At 36.6% G+C, this 23,546-nt stretch overlaps 1 protein-coding gene across 6 annotated transcripts in view; it reads right to left on the bottom strand.

Moving 5' to 3' along the window:
• The window catches only part of DIAPH2 (diaphanous related formin 2), a 943,365-nt gene that overhangs the window by 217,885 nt on the left and 701,934 nt on the right, over positions 1-23,546 (bottom strand). For all 6 annotated transcript variants that reach the window (XM_073227594.1, XM_073227595.1, XM_073227592.1 and 3 more), the window contains one exon: positions 20,771-20,935. In XM_073227594.1, coding sequence (XP_073083695.1) covers positions 20,771-20,935 — 165 coding nt within the window. The remainder of the gene's footprint in view (positions 1-20,770; positions 20,936-23,546) is intronic.

Genomic DNA, 23,546 nt, shown 5'->3' with positions numbered 1-23,546 from the left:
GACGCCCAGAGAGGCTCTGCAGGCAGAGAGGCACAGAGGCTGAGACCAGTTTGCTGCATGCAGACTTGCTCTGAGTAGACAGGATTTTAGTGATTGACTCGCTACCATGGGAATAAAGTTGGGTATAACCCTTTCACCCCAAGAACGTTCTACTGTCATTTTTTTGGTCACACTGAATCCATAGTGAACTTGCCTGGGGCTGAAACCCATTGGTAAGACAGCCATCCTTTAATTTTTGCTTTCCCCTTCTCCCTTCCTCCTCCTTTCTCTCTGTCAAAGAATCCATCTATTCCTACACAGAGTTAAAGAACAAAAGTCCTTCCCATAGCCTACAAGGCCTTATGTGATCTGGCCCTCTACTACCCTGTGCCCTTATCTTTTCCTGGGTCATTCTGTTCTAGCCTCATTGGTCTTCATGACCTCAGCACGTTTATGTTAGTGTTCTCTCTGTTCTCAGATAGCTCCATCAAGTCTCTGCTCAAATGTTCCCTTATCAGTGAGGCCTTCCCTGACCACCTTATACAAAATAACCTAACAAACTTCTAGCTCCATCTTCCCTACTGTAGACTTCATAACATAAAAGGTCAAAATCTAGTTAAACTTGGGAGAGTCTTCACATTTCCTAAGAATTAGCAGCTGGAGCTACTCTATTGACATAATAATAGCTTTCAGCCTGGGGATTCTCAAAACATTAAATTACCAAGAACATCTCTACACATAGGTCCCTGTACCCCTTATATTCCTTTATTGTGGAAAATCTTAGTGGCCTTAAAATAAGCACCATCTACCTTTGAATGATAGGTTTCTTCCTAACCACAGTAGGTTACAGTTCACTGACCTCTGCATGTATTTTCCTAAAAATGCCAGTGCTTAGTGTGCTTAGTGTTTTGGAGGCCTGATATCTGTGACACTTGTCACATTGACATAGCTCAACACTCTGCAGCAAAAATCCATTCATGTAGAGATTTGTGTTTACAGAGAACCTCCAAGGTTAAAAGAAGAGATGCATTGTAATTTTAAAAATGAGATGTTTGTTTTGAGTGAGATGCTTGCAGGATCCAGAGACATTAGTCATGCCCAGCTTTTACAGTGATTTTTAGTTTAAGACAAAACTGTCTAAGGTTCCAGTGGAAGGTTTATGTGAAAAGTTCCTTGAGTTTATTTGTATAAGTGACTCCCTTTTGGCAGAGGGGGGGCTCATCAAAGAAACCGATCCATAGCAGGTGAGGGAGCCAGTTAAGTGAATTCTAGTACGTATTCACTGAAGTAGCCCTCTTGCATTCAGCACAACCAGCTTACTGTTCAGTCTCCTTAGGAAACAAATAAAAAATTAACGTATCTTTCACATGCAGTACCTATCTGCAGATTTGACAGACAAACAGATCTTTGCCCACCAGTGTGGTCGTGAAGAGAATCTCAAAGGTAAATTATTAAAAAGGAGAAGAAAGAAAAAAGAACTGTTATATGCAAATCTCCTTGGATATTAAACTTGCAGTTGGTTACAAAGCGGTCATGCACCTATAATGAAGGCTGGCTGTGATCCCCAAGGCCTTCTTTTAAAGCATGCCTTACAACTGCAAAAACATGTGATCTTAAGTTAGAGGAAAACTGCCTCTCCTGTCACAGTCCATTAGGATGCTGAACTGATTACCTAGAAGTCAATTTATAATACGTAGCATACACACGGTTTTCAAATGCAGGTTCCTGAATACACATCTTAGTAGGTATTTGAGTATCCCTTTTTCCTTCTGAGGAAGAAAAACAATTGAATTTGACATGCCTCTATGGGCCTGTACTTGATTAAAATCTATGACATACTTTGAGCACGTAAAGGAAGTTAATCCATATATATATATTTTTTTTAACCAAAGGAACAAAATGAAATTCTAAAGTGACTGACACAATATTTTAATGGGAAACATCTTGGGGAGGTATCGGTGAGGGGGAAGGACAAAACATGTGATATGTTACAGATCTGAGAGCTAAGTTTACTGCCTTATTACTGTCACCATCTTAGAAGATGGAAGAGGCAGCACAATCAATAAGGTTTTTGATGAGACCAATTTGGCTGTGTTGAAAAGCACCTTGGAGAGTTGGAGAAGAATATTGAATTACCTTGACAAGTAGAAATATAGTCTCAGAATAGGAAGGGCCCTGAAGAAATGCTTGCTCTAGATTTCTGCCTGTGAATAGGGTTCCATGACCTCCCGTAGGAACCTATGCTGATACTTAATCACTTCTAAAAGGAAATACTTCCTTATGTCTAACTAAAAGCTGTCAGTTTCTTAAGCCTGTGTCTCATCTACTGGCCACTGGGAAATAGAAACCCGGTCAATATGTTCCCTAAAAAAATTCTTCATGGAGGTATAACTTGTCCCCAGGAACGACTATTGTACCTGAGTTTCACAAAAGTGAAGCTAGAGCCTCAAATGCAATGCCAGGGGAGTTTTTTAGTCCATCAGATAAAGGTTGGAGGGAGGGATGGGGGTCAGAAAAGGCCTTAGAAAATTTGTTTGGATTCCAAATTAAGCTACTCAATACCATTTTCTAGAATAACAACTCTCTCAAAAAGAGTTCTTGCTATAAATTTAATAATGTTTATTTTTTCCTCTGGGTCTTCTCTACTTGTTGGACATTATTTTTTAAATTACAGGATTTTCTATCCTCATATTTTTTTCCCACAAAAGAAACAGACAAAGCTATAAAAAATACCTGAAGAGACAGGTTAACCAATCTCTAGTGTAAGGATATTCCCAGCTTTCCATGCTCTAATTATCCTAACATATCATAGCCGTTGTTTTGTAATATTTTAAGACATAACTATAAACTTGTAAGGTTGATTCCAGTATATCTGTTGATACCATGAAGCCTGTCCATCAAATAGCCACCTTGGGAAGCCATAAACTTATTTTGGTGAGAACCATTACTTTGGGATTGAAACTCCTCTTTTAGAATTGACCTCTGAATCAGATGAAATCAGTCTCAACAGAGTCACAATATTTTTGATCAGAGATTTTGTTAATCAATTTGACCATACATCTTATTCACAAAACTGGGCTCGATATAACTTTTGGCTGTCTTCAAATATCAAGTGCACCCCCAAATTACCATGATTTTAATATCCCTGAAAAGACTAAAGCACATGCTATATAACCCTTAGGGAAAATAAGAAACAGGCATTCCAAAATATTAAGGACAATGCCATTATCTTTCAATTAACCCAATGAGGGGGGTGACATTCCTTTGACTCTATACATTTCTGATTTGTCTTTAAAAAATAGTCACACTTTATACATTGCTGATACATCATTAGCACTCTTCCACTAAGATTCAAAAATATTTTTCTAGTGAATTTTCTAGTGAATTTTCTAGTGCATGTTCTTGTCTATACTACCTGTTTGATGTCCTTAATTATATGTTACTAATTCCTCTAACTAAAATTGATCTTATTTCCAGGGGAACATACACATCCCCCCCCAAAATTAGTTATGTAAATGAAGTGTTAGACATCACTCTGGATATACTGCCACTGATAATTTTTCTGTCCTTTGGGTGATGGGAAAGGCAGGGAAAGGAAGAAGCGGCCAATGAAGCAGAAAAGTTGAGACAAATGTACCCTTATGTGTATTCAATGACTTGTACTTTCACTGAGAAGCAGGAAACATTCAAAGCAGCACTAGAGTGTGAGTCCTTTTCTAAGTCAGTCCAGACTCTGCCATCTGGAGTACTGCTTTAGTGTCAGTTCAAATAGTATTCAAAAGTCGAGAGTCTAGATCCAGCCCCCACTTCTTTTTTTTTCCAGTTATCACTGAGAATGTCACATGGGAAAGGATCAAATTCTTAGCAAATAAAGTGAGATTTCTTTTTCTTGGACTAGAGGCTAACAATTCCTTCACAGAATTAAATTAAAATGGTTTTGCGCAATTTACTTTTCACAAAGTCATCTTGACTGCCAATCAGAAATCTGTTCTTCTAAGTAGAAAATGGTTATTTGATGAGTTGTTGTCCTACCTTCCAGGATACTGACAGCAAGAAGTCCTTCCCGTAATTATGGGTTGCACCTTTTCTTTTATTGATGTTGTCAGAACAATCAGGATAATTTTCATATGTAGAGAAATATATGTACCACTAAACAAGAAGTGGAAGCCCAAGCAACACAAATAAAAAGGGAGGCTGACGAAGCATGGAAAAGAATGGTAACACAGTCCCTAGAGGTTACAGGGGTCCTGAAGTTAACCTGACACCTCCATGCTGTATAGTTGGTAAAGGAAATGAAATCTTCATGAATTAGAAGAGAGAGCATACCTGTAAACGTCTCCTCCCTCAGATTAAATTAGAGATACCCAGGTCTCCTTCCCGAATCATTACTACAAGATACACCCATCCTTTCTTATACAGAATGTTAATATACCTGTTAAATATTTAACATACATTCAGATATCCATCTATTTCCCTTATGCATGTTAGCTTCAGTCTTGGCTTAGTTTAACAGCCTCTGAAAGAGCAGGCACTGTGTTGATTTAGCTTGCTTCATGTGTGATGTTACATTCAGATAAGCACCCCTTAGTATAAGCCAATGTAGCACCTAATACAAAGGATGATAACACAGTAACTATTTCTTAATTAACGAACACAGTGATGATTAATTTAGTGTAAACAGTAGCTTAGCACATGTAATAACAATATTCTTACTTGGGTTTATTGTTTTTGACAGTTTGGCCTTTTTAAAAGAGCTGTATTTAATTTATGGGCAGAACAACTCTAAGGCAGAAACAAGATTCACCATGAAGTTAATGAAGCAAAAGCATCACGACCCCTCATCTGCATGGGAGGGGTGCTGCCAAGGTGTCCACCTGGCCATGTGATTTCGTAACACTCGCAAAAGAAAGATATTTTTCATATTTTTTAAATTAAATGATTCCTCCCAAATTGTATAAAGGCAGGCCTCAGAAAATCTGGATCCTCTTCTGTTTAAGGGATATATAAAAATCTGAAAAGAACTCTGATGAAGAGTAAGAGAAGTGCTATAAATTTGGGAACTGCCAAACCATGAACCAAAGATGGATAATTAAGTTCAGGGAAGATGGGAGTAAGGGATATAACTATACCCATGGACATGAACTGGGTATTTATTTAAAAGATAAATCTTATCTTCCACATTTCTCAGAATAATAGGGCCTCAATTTGAATTCTAGGAAAAGAAACTCTGAGAATTAAAGAGAATGTTACAGGAAGGATGACAAAGCAGTAGAATGAAGTCAAGTTATGAAAGTGCTTTCTCTAGGAACTTATTTGAAAGATTAGCTAGTTAGCTGCTAAAGGGGTTGGGACAACATGCCAAGAGCCTGAGTTATGAGATAAACCCATAGGGAATGCCTCAGATTTCTATTCTAGGCTATTTTGGCTATGTAGGTATATGTTTTTGAGTCATTAGTTTGTAAAACAGGAAAAATAATGAGTATACAATTTTATGTCTCTTTGACACCATGAATCCAGGGTTCCTAGAGCCAGAAAGAGCTGATTTATGAAAATTTATGAAAACAATGCTATTGGATGGATCGCTTCAAAATTGGGTTTGGATGGGATAGAGGTTAGAACCAGAGATATTCTCCTTTAAGATCGTCTTTTCAAAACTTGATGAGAACATTGTTCTATAGTGTTGATTGCCTTCTGGGAAGTAAGCCATTCCATGCATATATGAACACTGCAGCTTCATTCCACAATGGAATGCACATCTCACTTGTGGTTATATCCTTGATCATGACCTAGATTTGGCCAAATGTCACTACTTACTTACTGTTGGGAATATCCTTTTCTTACTTTGCTAATGATCTACTGCCCTCTCCTTTACCTCCTTCCTCCCTAGGTACTATGCCATTATTTATAGAGGAGCTTTCTGGCTTCATCATGAATCTTCTGCTTAAGTTGCTGTATTTATTGGTATAGAGGGATTTTACCATTAGGCTTGACATGTTGGACAAATAACCTACTAGGGGATTTAGGGAGTTTACAGACACACTTATTTCCTGTACAAAACTTTGTAATAATAAATGCCATGTTTTAGATTTGACTTCTTTCAATGTGAACTTTTGTATAATGCCTTTCTGACTCACAGATACACTAGTACAGTGAAATCCCAATGTTATTTTCTGCATATTATATTTATACTTAAGCTATGATGAAAGAAATTTAATATGACTAGATTTTATCCTGTAAAACTTACACCTACTTCCTTTTTTTAAAGTACAGCAATTCTCCAAAAAGAGAGAAATTGAAATTTTTATTCTCTTCAAAGGGTCTTTGAAGATGGCAAGACTTAGAAAAGGTAGAAAGATCAGGTATATGTTTGAAGAATACTCCCTCTTTAATGATTTTTATCATAAAGAGAAAAAAATATCCTAGAGACTTAAGCAAGAGAGTAGCTGGCTATGGATAAATAATGAAGATTTCAGATGCTATATTCAGTCATAAGTGAATAGTAAATCACAAAGTAATACTGACAAAAGGTTGGCTACTAAGATGTACAAGTAAAATAGAGTAAACACAAAGAATGTCCTGTGCCTATTGATAGTTCTTCTCAAGAATTATACGTTGGAAGTATAGTTCACTTTGGGATTTCATAACTTAAAGTGATGGGGTAAATGTAGACAAGTTTAAGTACTTTAGTCAGATATTTGCCGAATCAATGTTGAACAGTCAAAATTGTCATTGAAATAATGAAAGTTTTTAAAAATCTGGCAGACAGAGGACAGGGGAAGGGGAAGGAGAAAGAAAACAGCTAGAGGGCTTTGAAGCATTTATTACAAAATACCACTTATTATATTTCTAGCACAGGAGGAGCATGATTATCAATTACAAATGTGGCTACTGAGGAATAGATATTTGCTGGCTACTTCCATGTGCCACACATTCTGCTGTGTGATAAAAATTCAAAGACAAGTAAGATGCATTCACTGCAGAGGAACTCACAATGCGAAGAAGGTAGGTCTAACACATCACCAGCTGTAACAAGTGGAATGTTATAATACCACATTAAAAATGTGATATGGGCATAGAAAATAGGGAGCAATTAATTCTCCCTGGAGTTAGGGAGGAGGTATTAGGAAAGATGTAATGGAGAAAGTAGCCAATGAATGGAGTCTTGAAGGATGAAAATGATTTCACCAGTGGGTAAGAGATTGTGACCTGATATCATTCCAAGTAGAGAAAAAAAGAGTGGTTGAGGGGAGTTAGTCTGCCAAGGATTTCCAAATGCTAGTTTAGACTTTCCTGTCATCCCTAGGAGGCTATTAAAGGCTTCTAAGAAGGTGGGTGTCCCAGTGAGTGGGTTTCTCTATGTTTTAGGAAGAAATAGCTGGCAATGGTATAGATAGTTTGGTGGGTACTAAGACTGACGTCAGGATGTCTGTAAAGATAATCGCAGTTGTTCTGGGAAAGGCACAGACACCAAAACCAGGGCAGTTAAAGTGAGGATGATTCAGGCAGAATCAACAAGAACTGGGGATTGAGCAGATGTGACTGGTGAGGGAGAAGAAGATACCAAGTTGTGCCACTAAGCAAGACAGGGAAAATGGGAGGAAGTTGGCTAAAGATATAGTGAGTTCCATTTTGAATATGCTGAGTTTGAGATAGTTGTGGGGAATCTAGTTAAGGGAATCCAACAGAGAGTAACTCAAGTCTAGAGCTGAAGAATCAGCTTGCAACTCAGGAAAGAGTAGAAAACATGAGAATAGGTAGAAATTGTCCAGGAAAAACTACATAGGACCAAGGGTGGACCTTGGTAATACTCATATTTAAAACTGAAGGATGGGGATCCAAAGAAATAGACTGAGGAGATAGTTCTACTGAAAATCTAAACCAAGGTTGTTCTACTGATAATGCTACATGTGTATTGTACTATAAGGTAGAGTAGAGGGAAGTATCAAGTATGAAGCCTATATTGTGTACCTAATATAGGCACTAAGTGTTTTGTTCCCAGGGATGCATAAGTGAGATCAGAACTATTGGCTGAGCATGACTTGGGTCTCACACACTAAGGCTGGGGGCACCCCTACAGTCATCCTACTTGGCATGAAAGATGAGTGCAGTATTTCTGACTCAGGGGCAGTATATAAGAAGTAAATGTTACCCAGAAAGGAAAGCAGAAATCCACAGCCCAGTGGATACTACATCTCTTCCAACACAACTCCTAATTCCCACCGTCTCTAAAGCTACCGCCTCTTAAGGAGAGGTTGCATTTGAAAGTTAAAACGCAGAAGACTGTATCTGTTTTCTATGATTCCCTATCAGAATTTCACCTCAACACCCTTGTTTGCACACTCTGTATTAAGAGTCACCAAGCTTTTTCTGTCAAGGGCCAGACAGTAAATATTTTCAGCCTTGTGGTCACATGGACTCTGGCTCAAGCCTTCATCACTACCTGTGCAGAGTGAAAGGAGCCACAGATGATACATAAACAAATTGCTTGGCTATGTACCAATATACAACTTTATTTGCAAAAGCAGAGGGCAGGCTGGATTTCACCCCTGGGTCATAGATTGCTGATTTCTTATCATATGATGGGGAAGCCATTAACAGAGGATGGCCACTCTGAAAAACAAAGATCATGAAACTAGATTATGAGACCACAACAGACAGTGTAAGTTGTACAATATCCTTGATTGGGAAAAAAAGAATCCTAGGCCCAGGAAGATCTGGCAGCCTCATACATGATGTTCTTTCAGAGGTAAAAGAAAGGCCGACTTTCCTCCAAACACCTCCTCTATCAGCTAACCATGCTGCAAGAAGTTCTTGACAGTGGAATTGCTCTGCTGGATTAAGGTATTGTCCTGAATTTAAAGGGCACACATGTAGTACAGAATGAGTGACACATTAGTACTTCATTAGTTTATCAGATCAACCAGCTGACAGCTGGCAGAGAACAAGGAGCTAGGCAAAAGGAATCCAAGATGAACTAAATGTCTTTGCAACTTCTTTATGATTTTTCATATTTTTGGCACTAAAAATATGCTTTTACTCCACTACATGCTTTGCTATACCTCCCTTCTTTCACCAGAGTTTCCTGTCTAGAAATACTCTGGGGGATGTTAATGTTTGTCTTCCAAAATAAAGTATCTGAGTTACCTTGCAGAAGAAGTAGTCACTGAGCTTGAATTAGTATGTGTCTGAAGTATTGCTTTGCTTTGTTTTCCCTTGAAAAAGGACAGATGTAACTTACTCAATTAACAAGGACACGAGCCATAGCTTTAGACACAATATTAGGAAAAGGACAGATATCTTCTCATGAGTTTCCCCTTTAAAGTTTTGAATTTGACCTGTGTCTAAAAGTTGGCAATGTACCATGCTTCTAGGTAAAGATCTGTGTGGGAATCCTCCATCTTCCAGAAGACAAGGTTATGATTATTTAACTGAAATAAAAAAGCCTGTGGCAAGACTTTCTTTCAAGAGGGACAGAATTCATTTTTATTTTTCCTATAGCACATAAGGATACACAGCCTATGGAATAGTTAGGGTCTATATGAAAATCATCTAATTGTAACTAGTGAACTCTTCTAAACAGGAAAATTCAGTGATTCCTATATTCAGGGAAAAATCTGTAATGGTGGCATCTAAATACTAATTTAAAATATTGATTGTACAAGGAACTCTATAACTAAATACTGAAACCTTTCAGTCATTGTCATGTGGCCATTCCATTTGGAACAATTTTTTCTTACCATAGCAGTTATTATATTCTAACACATAATAAACTTTTATAATAATTATAGTTTTTTGTCTCACTTTCCTTATTACGAATTAAGATCCATGAGACCAGAGATTTTAATAAACTAAACAGTGCCAGTGCCTAGAACAGTGTCTCTAATTTAGTAGGCACTTAATAAATATTTACTGAATGAATGAATGAGTGAGAAGTAAACAAGCAAACTGGAAAAGCAGAGCTGTCTCATATAAGTATATTCCAGCTAACACAGAAAATAAACAGGGAAAGAATAACTTCAAAATAAGCGAATAATGTTTTCTAGTTACATTTCTGTTATCCAAGATTTTTTTTACTATTTAAATGAACACAAGTGTGCATTTCACACATACATGTCACTCACTTGTATTTTGCCAATACGAAAATTTGATAATTCAAACAATGCTGAGCAATGTAATTTTGTGTTATCTGTTTGACAGATACTGTTAGTTGCCAGCACTAATTCATCCAACATCAACCTTTTTACTTGCCACCAGAGCCCTAGATTAGTTTGGCTGTTCACACTATGCACAGTCAAAAGCCCAGGGAAGGGGCCCTACTCCCACTGCAAGGGTAAATCCTGATTAGTCTAAGATTCTCCCTGATGGTGATTAGTTTAGAGATAGGCACATGATCCAATCTTGGACAACAGCATTTGAAGAAAGAACCTGCACAGGGACTTCCAGAAAATTTTTTCTCTTTGGTAAAAAAAAAAAAGCTTAACAGGAGGCAACACTCTCTTCTTTGTTATGTATCACTGTATTTGCATGTGAAGCTTGGAACAACTGCAGCCATTTTGCAACCATGAGGCAACATGCCAAGAATGGCAGAACAGAAATATCTGTAAAATCCTACGTTCTAGGTTATAACACTAAGCTACTAAATTAACTCTAACTGCCTTACCTCTATACTTCTTGTGATATGTGAGAATAAAACTATATTCTTAAGCCAATTTTAATTGTGTGTTTTGTTACTTGGCAGCCAAAACCATCCTCACAGACTATGAAAAACAGCAAATACCAAAACATCCTGGTCTGTTTAAAAGCAGAGTTAAAAGCAATTATTTTTCAGCACTTACCAAAATCCTTGAGCAACAATATCTACACATACAAGCAGTTATAGTAATAGTTATATATTAATTTGGCCTATGCATTAAAGTCTATTTCCTAAGGGGTTACCTAAAAATATATTTTGCCTAAATAGTGCCCAAATGTAATAAAAGCATATTTCTAGGAAAATATTATATGCTTTAGACTTTTAATAAAGTATGAATGAACCACATAATTATGATGTATTAAAGAGGCTTGATCTTAACGTGATTTTTATTTATAAACCTTGTATCTTAAACTAAGGAGCAAGTACTTGGGTAAATACTTTCTTACAGATATTATCTGATGAAGAAGGATAACTTATAACACTAAATATAACCTTCAAAATAAAGTTTCTAATTTTTGGGGGCATCAATCCATAACTCTCATTTAGAGATTATATGTCACTATAGTTATATTTGTTGTTTCATCCACATTTTAGTTAATCATCTGTTTTGCTCTTCCTAATCACTGTTGCATTTATGTATCTCTAATGTACAGAAAATTTTAGTTTAGTTTCTCCTAAACTAAAGACAGTTGAGCAAAAACAAATTTGACATTTACCAAATGCTTCTAAACTATAACATCTCTGGTATATGTAAATGGAACTTATGTTCACTATCAATGAAATCTGAAAAACTAAAACTAAAATGACTAAACCATCATCCTGAGTAATCCATTCATTTGAACACAGAATTCACCAGATCTTAAAGACTAATAGACACTGCCAAGATTTGAATGGATGACTAGTCTATTCCCTGGCTTTTCAGGAACACCATGCAATCTCTGATTTGCACAAGCCCTGTCAGGAATATCAGGAAATTCTGATTATAGTGCCACCAAACACTTGAAGAAAACAAAGCAAGACAGATAATGAGCAAAATAGGAACCGTTTCATCATTTTGATTATAAAATGTTTCAGATCTTAAAGAAAAAAAAAAGAAACAGGTTAAGAGACTGTATTCTGTGACTTTGAAATATTGTTCAAGGGGGAGAATGAAAGAAAACAAGAGGAAAAAAATACATAGATATATATTTAGGAATACACTTGTTCTGATTTTAAATAATAGTATTTTCTTAAAGCTTTCTGTGATTAAATTACAAATCTTTACATAATTAACAATTTGCATTTGTAAACTGAAAGACAGCCTAATTGAGGTAAGTGATGGCTCTTAAAATCAAAACATGCAAGAGATAGCAGAACGCTTAGGAAACACTAGTGCGAATGGGCCCGACTGGCAGAAAATGCAGAGAAGGAAAGATTCTATTGGTTTATTTACAGGTGGCTTCCAATCATCAATGGCAGCATGGTACCAAAGATAGGTATTTAGAAAAAGAAATCATGAAAGGAGACAACATTTCTAATCACAACTGAAAACATAACCAATGGCACCAAACACTAAATGCTGATCATCATATGCATGTAGGCATAAGTTGCTAGGATTTTGTAAGTAAATATAAATTTAGGGCATAAATTTTGACTGTTTTTTATTACTATTTTAGGGAAAATACATTCAAAATCTAAAAACATATGCACATGCAGAGAAATGCCTGGAAGGATATGTGCCAAGGTATTAATACTAATTATCTCTGGGTAGCAGAATTTCCATTGATTTTTTTTGTTTGTTTATTGTTTCCACTTTTCCTACAATTTACATAGATGATATAAAAATTTTATAAGCCGTATGAGCCTTCCAAGATATTGGAAATATTAGTAACTAAACTAAACCTTAGAGTACAAGGCATTGATTGAAATTTCATTAAAATTACATTGATGTGATAAAAAGATGTATTAATAACTTAATTAGTACACATTTTTTAATTTGAATCATCTCATATTGTTTTCCACTTAAGACTTAAAAAAATTTTTTTTCTCAGATAACCCTGAAGTAGGGTTTCTTAATCTCAATACTACTGACATTCTGGGTCAGGTATTTCTTCACTGTGGGGGGCTGTCCAGTGGACTGCAAGATGTTTACCAGTGTCCCCAGCTTCACCCACTAAATGCCAACAGCACCTTCTCCTTGGTTGTGAAAACCAGAAATGTCTCTGGACATAGCCAAATATCCCCAGAAATCACCCCTGGGTGAGAACGACTGCCCTAAAGTAACATTGGACAACTCACTGATTTTGAAGCGATTGATTTTGCCCTAGATAATCTGCATTGATGGCCTATTGCTCTGCTCAGGACAGCTGCCAGTCTTAAGAAGAAACTGAAGCTTGGTTACTGCCTGTCCACACATGATGGATGATAACTTTTAGATCCTAACAACTGCCTGATCGCTGCTGGTCTGGAAATAGCTGTTTCTCCATTGTGAACGCAGCATGGAAAACTAGAAAACAATGTATGTTTGCCACTAAACATAAACACCAAATAAGATGGGGAAGAACGAAAAGGAAAGGAATTTTTTAAATGTGAAAGGCCATACAGAAGTGAAACAATGGCTGGGCCGTTTCCTCGTCACTGCCTCTTTGTTTTTGCTTGTTTCTTTGTTGTTTTATGTCACTGCCTCTTGAAGCCTTCCTGAAATCAGACAGAATAAATGCCTCTCTCTCTGCTCACAAGCTCTTTGGGTATATGTATCATGTTCCATTATTAGTATTTGTTCTTTTGCCACCCTTTTCCATCAGAACGTGAGCTCTGGAGGGTCAACATTTTTTTTCATCTTTGGTCGTTTGGTTCATTCTTTGTTTTCTTCATTAACTCATTCACTGTATTTGACCCACTGAAGGCTAATAACAGTGATTACTGAGGGTATGGAGATGGACATATTACAGGGTAAAATATGCTCGGATGGAGGTATGAAAGCACACAGAAGGGTTATGCAGGCCAGATTGGGAGCATTAGGGAGTGCTTCTCAGATGACGTGACTTGCACCAGTTGGTAAAGCAACTGGGTGGCAGTGGGAGGGGAAAAGTGAGCGGGCATATCAGGAAAAGGAGCTCCATTGGAAGGAAGCCAGAGAGAGTCTCGCCTCCTACTGACTTGGGTGTCTTTTCTGAGAAAAGATTGATGAGTAAATGGACAAACAAATAAGGATGAAGCAGAATGAAGAAAAACTCATCAAGCTGAGAGGGTGGTTCCAGGAGCATCAGCCTTTGGGATCTGCCCATTCAGGTTCTCACTGGCAGGCTTTGACAGCAATCAATAGCTTTGGCTAATATCAAGGCCACAGGAAAAGGTCAGTTTGTGTACCCTACTGTTTATCTTATAACTTTCCTACTTCCTGGTGTTTGGACATCATTCAGTAATAATTTATTTATGAGAAACACTTCCTTGAAAAATTCTATGTGGGCTGTTGTTACTAGAACTAAAGATAATGCATTTTGTCTCCTGGTTTGAGTTCTTACTAGACTTTAATAAGAGAAGTAGGTATTGAACTGATTTTCTTAACGTTTTCAGCATTAACTACAACACTGTATTGGTTTTTTAAAGGGAAATATTCAGCCTGCCATATAAACAATTTTGACAACTTTTAGAAATAGTTTAAGAAACATTTATGATATTTAAAAGTTTTATAATATTAATCTAAAATATGCATGTATTTAAAAACCATTTATACCAGTAGGCACTTTTGTCTTGTTGGGGAATTAGGTTTTCTTTAAACCATGTATGCACATTTTCTTTTAGTTCCTTATGATATAATGTTTAACTTTTTTATACAAGGGACAATCATATCAGAAAAATAAGACAACTACTTCTGGCCCAAAGTAGACAAACAGAATACAACAGTTGATAGGTCACATCTTTTCTACAGACGAATTCAGTGATGTTTGTATAATATACCAAAGTCTGTTGTGCAACACAGCTGGGGAATGAGGTATTCTGGTCAAACATTCTGCTTAATAGAGTTACCATATATTTTACATGGATTGCCTATTTTCAAAGTGTTGCAATATCTCAAAATAATTCTAAAGCTGTATAGCCAGGGTGGTCCTAGCTGAGCTCAAAGAGCTCACCTGGGTCTGTGGGATTAAATAGAGGGAGTTGGTGGGCACCGAGGGCTCTATTTGTATGAGAGGATTTATGCTGGTACTTCCTATCTCTGGCTTCTACGAAAAGGAAGATATAGGCCTAGATGTCTGAACAAAAGGGAGGAAGGACTGCAGTAGAAGGGTTTATGATTTTCAGATCCCCTCCAGATCTCTAGGACTCAAAATTTGTTTTCAAGCCTCCAAGAAGAAAGGGATCAGAAGAGAAGAGAAAGGAACCATTTTTATGAAGGAGCCTGAATCACAGCTTGCTCTGAACTGAGCATAACATCACTGTAGTACCACAAAGATCAGTGGCAACCCAGAGCAGTAGGAGTCTTCCACCTTGGCCCAGATGGAGGTATTGTCGCTGACGGCAACCCCAAGCAGCTTTGCCAGCAAAAGGCACTTGGCAGATGGGGAGGTGGTGCTGCAGCGGGACAGGAAGGGCAGGGCTTTGTCTGCTTTGTTTAATGCTAGATTCACATCATCCTAGAAGAGTAGGCATTCAAATAAATATTTGTGGCAAATGTCAAGTGGTGACTACAGATGACATGTTTTGAGTCCATATGAGATGACTCCAGATGCACTTGTGTGAGTGGAGATCCTGCATGGAACTTGAGTTCTGTCAGTGGGGGTGAACAAGAGATAATCTGGGATATCTGGACTATTGTTACTAAGGTGACCCCCACCTGAATTCACAAGTGATGAGACCTGGAGACATCTGGCTTACACACTGAACTATACTATTTAAGAGTTTCTTAAGGGCATCCTTGAGGAATTATTGGCAAAGCAAAGATGCATCAATTCATAAGGCATCTAATAGAGATTTTACATGCTGGGATTGCAGAAAATACTTTATATTACTGATTAAGACTCTTTTTTGTTAAAGAATGTATTTGGTTTCTTACATAAGTCTACTAGTTTTATAATACTGTGATCAAGTTTCCTTTAAATGTCAAGTGTTTGCGAATTGAAGGTTTAAAAATGTGTCAAAATACCTTAGTTTCCTTGGATCAGGAATTATACACACAACCTTTTTATGCAAAAATACATCCTCATTTCTTTAAAGGCAAATTATCTTTAACGAATGAATACGATGTTTTGTATATTATTAGCTTAGTCTTTTGACTCTAACTAAATGAAGATGCTCACTTTGGCTCTCCAATTATAGATTGAGACATGATAGAGGCCTTGTAAAGAGGAAGATGGTTTGAGAGAAATATGGCAGCTTCTCAAAATCAAGTATCCCCATAGCCAACATGGCTATGCAAGGAACTCCACACAAGTATAGATTTTAAAAGAATAATTAATGAAGACAGAAGGAAGAACATTCTTAACTGAGAATTAAGGTAATACTGACCTCTGTTGTCACAACTTCCCATGCCATACTAGCTATGGGAGCAGTTAAGGCATAATGACAACCACACATTGGCCTCTGAGTCTTTATTTAGTTTTGATACTGTGCTCCCAAAGTGTCTCTCTGTTCTACTTCTTGTTGTTTTATTCTGCTGCTCTCACTTTCCATACTTTTCTCAGTCTGGAAGGAGAGTTCATGCTAAGTGATTATGGCTCATTCAGCTAATGGTAGATGGTCTGGCCTTTAAAGTGATCACAGTTCTTTTGGTTTTGTAAACTAATTTCAAAGAGTTTAGATTTTATTCTGAGGCCACAGGGAAGTCATTAAAGACTTCTAAGTCAGGAAAGTAAGGTTATCTTGTTTTGTTTTTAATTTTACTCTGACTATAATGTGGCGAACGGACTAGAAGTTAGAAATAGTAAGATAAGTAGACACAGATACCAGTCAGGAAATCATTATTATAGTCCGGCTGAGAAATGGTAGAGGCCCAGAACTAAAACACTGCCAGTGGGCTTGGAGAGAAATGGACGGATACAAAAGATATTTAGGAGGTAGAAGCAATAAGACTGAAAAACGGTGTAAACTCCATGATCGATAGATGTCACTTAGCCTCCTAACACTTAGTCATTTTAACGCTCATCTAAGAGCTGTTCAAGAATTGTTAAAGTCCCGATTAAAAAAATGGTTAAAGTTTATTTATCAAATCAACAGCGAATAATTATTTGAGGGAAAACCTGCTACATACAGCATGATCAATAGTAATGGTAACATTTTCTTCTTTAGTATGTCAATGAATCTAATAATCCTATAAAGTCTTGCTCCTATATTTCTAGTATATAAGATATAGAATGAGGACACACACACAACAAATATTTATTGACTGGGCAACACATTGTTCTTTAAAAAAATGAAACAAAAACACACAGAAGAGCAGGAAACTGACAGATTGCAAAGAGAAAAGAAATATTTTCTATAATGTATTTGGAGCTATGAAAGTTATTAAAGTATAATACTTACCTCAAAAACTTTCCCAACAGCTGAAACTAATTTTTATGCCTACGAAAGATACTGCATGGTGGTGAAACCTATAAAGTTCACTGATTTTGAATATTCAACAATGTTCACACGAATATCCTATTCAAAATATCTCGAAAGAAAAAAGACTGTGCAGTCAACTATTTGAACTAGTGGAATAACTGATGCATAAAGAAGAATAAGCAAAAATGACACTTAGACATATAAAGGAATCTTATTTTCTCCTGTGAAATACTGAACTTAAATTTAGGAATTATTAATTAATCTTGCTTATAAGGAGTTTTTAAAACTGATGATCTCAGAGAGGTTAACAAGGAAGAGATTTTTAATTCTGAAAATAGAAATGTTTCCAATTTACATGTATCTTCATGTCAATATATAGGACATTTATCATGCATATCTTTAATATCATTAGTTGAGTAAAACATAATATGAATGACATGAATAATTAATAGAGCAGCATCTCATAGAGCTTACCCAATTGTGCTTTCATTAATTTGAGTTTTATTACTTTGAAAAAGGTCTTAATCTATACATCAACCCCTTTTGTTTATTTCCATTTCTTCCATCCTTTAGAGGATATCTGAGGAAGGCTTTTGGTATGTGCATTTGTTTATGCTACACATGCCCAAGAGATCTCCCAAGATGAAACTCGGAGCTCATTTGGAAGTAATTTCTGGTAGTACATGAATCAGAACTCTTATTTTCTTCTCAGCACTACTGGTATTTTATTGCTTCCATCTATAGTCCGGTATGCTTTTAGCGCTAAGAGCCCTGAGGCCAAACACACAAAGCACTAAGAAAATGGGAACTTCTGGCGATTACAATTTTTGTGTCTCTTTCAGGGTTTTTCCCTCCCCTGGGAAAGTGAAATCACTTTAAGCTCACTATGAAACAGGAACATGGTAAGCACAAATGACTGACTGAAGTCGGTGATGTTGATTTAGGAGTGTTCGGCTTATAGGTCAGGTGTAAAACCCTTAAACCTGCTTGTCAAAGTCTGCCTGTCAAACTTGTATGGGTTTTTCCACGCTCTGCCCAAATGTCACATTCTCTATGAAGGCTTCTCTGGCCACCTCTGGCAGGGCTAGGCAGTTCCTCTGCTGTTATTATAGCAGCACTTGATATAGTCCTATGGCAGCACTGATCCAATTATTCCACATTTACTTGTGTGTCTCCCTTCATTTGTGGATAGAAACTATTCTCTTCCTTTCATCTCTGGGCTACAGCAGTACTGAAATCAAGCTGGTTCTCAATAAATTACAATAAAATGGATAAACAGAGAATAATATTCTCCATCTGCATAGCATAGGCTACAAGGTGTTTTCACATAGAGGTAAGGAAGACATGGTAGGAATTATCTGTTTTTTATAGATGAGGAAACCAATGCCCAGAAGGGTTCCACAAACAGCCCGAGTTCAAAATAGCTAAGAGGCTGTGTACTTAGTTCTCATGCCAGTAAACTGATAACAATTTGTAGATAAAAGTGGTGTCGTGTTGACAGAAGTGGTGTAGAAGTTTGCAATAGTGTTCTGTAAGACAGATGGCAATGGCTAGCCAGGACGCAGTGTGGGAACTGGTTAACTGTTCTGAAAGCTCTGAAACTCAATCTCAGCCAGTTTTCAAGAAGTTAACCTACATGCACACAGAACTGGACTTCAGAATATCAACTTCTTTACAATGAGAATGACTGGTTGACAAATTATTTCTCTGTACTCAAGCTACATGAACAATGAAGCCAGTAGACAAAAAATATATCCTGTTGATGCATACAATATAATGACTGTACCTCTGAAATTGTGACCATGACCCGTAGTCTACTGGAGAAGAATAAATTCTTATAAACCAGCAGTATAATCCCTTCATTTTACTAAACAAACAAACTAGGTAGCTAGAAACGATATGAATTACTTAAAGTCACATAGCTTGTTAGTGACAGCATCAGGACACAGAATTACGTCTTCTTAAGAATGATATCCTTACATTTTTAAAAACAAGTTATGATTGAGAAATAACACAAGTATAATACTTAGCCAGCCTTCTAAGCATCTGGTAATATGACTAGACAGGCTGTCACTTAGGAATTATCCTGAAAGAAATGCTGCAACATGGAAGCAGTACACTTAAGTTCCACCCTGTGTCAGTACACTAAGTACTGGGGAGGTGGGGGGGGGGGGGCACACAATGTGATAGACAGTGTTTTTACAATCCAATCCCTGTTAAAACAAAGTACTTTTTAAGAGAGATTGACAATACAGATTATATTTATTTCCATTGACCTGTAGACACCAATGTTACAAAAATAATTTATTGGATTTATCTTTTCAATAGTCAACTGAAGTCATATTTTCTATTCCCCATTCTTTTTCAGCATTTTTTTTTTTTACCTTTCGAGAATAATCCAAGTAGACATAATGGTATTCATACGTTCATGTCATATTTATAACTTTTAAGTTTTGAAAAGTTTGACTACTCACTGTCACTAGAATACATCTTACTACTTAGTGGCCAACTAAAAAGTTAAATATGATCTATTTTGAGACAAAGACCAAAAACCAAAATAAGCTCATATTCTCAGCAAAAGGAAGACAAATGATTATAAAGTTTTTGGTTTAGTTTCTATTAACAACACTAGGATGTGTTCTGGGTTACATGTCCTAACTCAGCTGGTAAAAGCAAATGCAGACTGTGGAAGTCACATCAAAATCAAATGATTTCAAGGGGTAACAACATTAATTAAGAGAGGGAGTCTTATTTAGCAAATGACTGCTTAGGGGATAGAAATATAATTTCTATGCTTGGTAAGTCCTCAAACTGCAATGGATTAGTTTGCTAATTGATCTTCCTGCTGGAGATAATTCCTAGAATTCTGTCTTTAAAATATGAATTTTTACCTTCTAGTTTGATATCAACTATTGTACATATATTTCCATACTATCTACTATCAGAATCAGAATCTGTGGTCTTCCACTCCTTCACTTGCTGTAGAGGAGAAGTATTTCCACAAAATTTATATAACAAAGCTTTTGCTCCCCTCTGGCAGCATAACTGGCACCATGTTGCCCACCTCCTGTTAATGCTAATATTTACTATTATCTGTAAGACTTATGGTTTGAAACAGTAGCCCATATTTGGAAAGGAACTTTAGGTATTCAAGGTTACTTACATAGTCCAATTTAGAATCAGTTTCTCACATAGACTATGAAAGGAACTTGTTCATAAATCACAACATTTTAATGTACTCAGTAAAAGATGATTTTAGATATTAATTTTTAAGTTAGGTCAAATTATAATATTACAGTGTATAAAACTCAGGTCATTACAGTACCAATTCATTCATTTTCTATATAATATTAGTAGAAAAATTCCTATGTATACCCAAAGTTGAAGATAATTCATTTAGGTCCCCTTTGTACATTAAGCCAGCCAACAATTTTTATCCATGTCACAGGTATAAAATATTTGTCAATTCCTGTTAAAGCACTCTAACATGAAATCCGTATGGTCAATAGGTACATAAAATGCCAAAAGAAGAGATTATTTCAAGAAACAAATGTAGTTTTCAGATGTATTACTCACCAGAAACAAAGTTCGGAAGTTGTTGAGATCACCAAAAAAGTCTTCCATGATCACTGTCTTAGTATCAAAAATAAAGTATTCTCCAAGATTCTCATACAGCTTTACCATGTTCTTGTGCATAATGGACAGTTTGTCATATTGGTCTCTGGCAGTCTTTGTAAAGCTGTAGCTTTCTGTTAAGGAAAATGACCCAGTAATATCTCACAGGCAATGACTAGATGTTAAGATTGAAATATACCATCATTTCTGTAAATACTTATGTATTAGTTTGTTAGGGTTTCCCTGGCAAAATGCGACAGACTGGGTAGCTTAAATAACAGAAATTTATTTTCTCACAATTCTGAAGACTAGAAATCTAGTATCAAGTATGTTGGTAAGTTCGGTTTCTTTGGTGGCCTTTCTCCTTGGTTTGTAGATGGCTGCCTTCTTGCTGTATCTTCACATGGTTGCACGTCTGTGCTGTGTGTGTCCCAATTTCCTCTTCTTATGAGTACACTACTCATACTGGATTAGGCCTCACCCTAAGGACCTCATTTTAACTTACTTCCTTAAAAGTCCTAGCTCCAAAACACAGTCACCTTCTGAGGCTCTGGGGGTTAGGGCTTCAACACATGAATTTGGGGAAGGGGACATAATTGAGCCTGTAACAACTTGATCTCACTAACCAATATAATGACTCCCTCAAGTTGTTATAAATTAAACAGAAGTATTTAAGGTATAACCATGCGGAACATGTTTGCTAAATGAAAGCCCAGTAGTATGAATACCAGCAAACCGCCTCCTATCTTTTTATGAACAAAGTGAGGTAGAAACAGACAGTAACAAAAAACTTAGGGAAGTAACAAAAAAATTAGGGAAGAAAGCCTATATATTCCTTTTTTTTGTATGCATATTCTATATAGATACAGATATAGTGAATTCTATATGTAGGTTGTAATATATATGTGTGTGTATGTGTATACATATATTATATAAAACCCAAGGAGGAGGGAGAGATATAGAGACAAAGGGAGGAAGGAAAAAGGGAGAGAGAGATTCTGCTGTTAAAACCCAGACTGCTGTTTACAGAGCCTGAGCCCAGGGGCCTGAGGAGTATAATTCTTACCGAATTCCTAGGTGATGCTGAGTTTTCCAGTCCAGGACTACACTTTGAATAGTATGCTCTAGAAAAGGAATTTATTCAGAAACTAGTTATATTGTTGTTTTAAAAATTTTGTCAAGAAAATAAGAACAACAACAACTACTACTGTCACAGTAGGTGGATAGCCAGACTCGAGCAGGTAGGGTGTTGGGGACTTTGGCTGGTATTTACATTTGGTTAGATGCTTGTTTATATTCTAATACTCCATGTAAACTGCTGTCGGGGATGTCGGGAGTCAGAGGTAGGTAACAGAACTGCCAAGACTGATAGGTTCCAACATGAAGGAGACATGGACCCAGATTTCACCTCAAAATACATTATACACTCATTAGTGTACAAAAGTCACACCCTTTAGCACATGACAGTTTTGAGGCAGATTCTCTAAGGACAAAATAAGGCATCTCACCATTTCCTGGAAATTCCCTCCCTGAACTGAGAAAACCCCACCTATCCTGATGAATGTTCTGCCCCCTGCTTTAACTCCAGTTATAAGACCATCCAACTCGAACCCCACCATGGTGTTCCTGTCTGGAGCACACCGGCACTCTCTCCTTGAGTTTGTACTTTGCTTTATTAAACTACTCTTTCCTTGTACCTGCTCTACCTGCTCGTGAATTCTTTCTCACTCAAGAACCCTCCTTTGGGTTGAGGTCTCACCTACTGCACAGGGAAATATCCCCAGCTGGATTGCCCAACACTACCAAAGCATAAAATGAACCAAATATACAAACATGTGTAATAAAGATATCTCATTATATATAAATTTATACCTACAAAAAGAAATTATAATACTTTCTTCCTGATTGTAGGAGACCTAAAAAGCATCTCTTGAGGTGACCTAGAAATATAAAACATAAATAAATAAACTATAATTTCCATCAACTCAGAAGCAAGACTTTTGAACATTTTGGAGCATTTCCTTCTGGTCTTTCTTGTATGGCTAATAACTTTTGAATGTTAATTGATAAGAATGCTTCAGAGAAAGGTAAGTGGGTTTTAACCATGAAAAATAAAGGAAACCAAATTCACCTTTTAAAATCAGAGTTAAATCTATTACAAATCAGTATTAATCACAGAAGTAAAATGTCTTAAAATGGAAACATAACAGGCTTGGAGCTGTCAAAGAAGGGTAATAAGCACAGTTTGGGGTATGCTATTCTAAGATCCACAATAGTATCAATATTTTGTGGTAGTGTTATTTAATCAGGTACTGATAATTGTGTTTTGAAGTACTTGATTTTGTAAGACTTTTCTGAATTTTTCAGTATGCTTTTATAACCTGGGGCCAAATGTATTTTCCACAGGAACACAGCTCTAGTTTTACAATGGAAGTCAATGCAGAAAATCAGAACATTTCTAGAAAATTACTTTGCAGTTGACATAGGATACATGATTTCAAAAGTGACATGCCCCATACCTAAAGTTCTTTTTTATGCCATGAAAGTATTAGCATTCACACTAGCAACACCACCACCTCTTCCCTGCTAACAAGTTACATTAAACCTTTCAACCTCAAGTCCATTTTGATGTCAACACACCTAAAAAATCAAGGCATTTCTGACTTACTCTACCTTTTTTTTTTTTTACCAACAAAAGATTTGTCTGCAATTCTGCATACACGTTTTGATTTTACCT

The sequence above is a fragment of the Manis javanica genome, chromosome X, assembly GCF_040802235.1.
Source record: "Manis javanica isolate MJ-LG chromosome X, MJ_LKY, whole genome shotgun sequence".
Classification (NCBI taxonomy): domain Eukaryota; kingdom Metazoa; phylum Chordata; class Mammalia; order Pholidota; family Manidae; genus Manis; species Manis javanica.
This window is presented reverse-complemented; position numbering and strand designations above follow the sequence as displayed.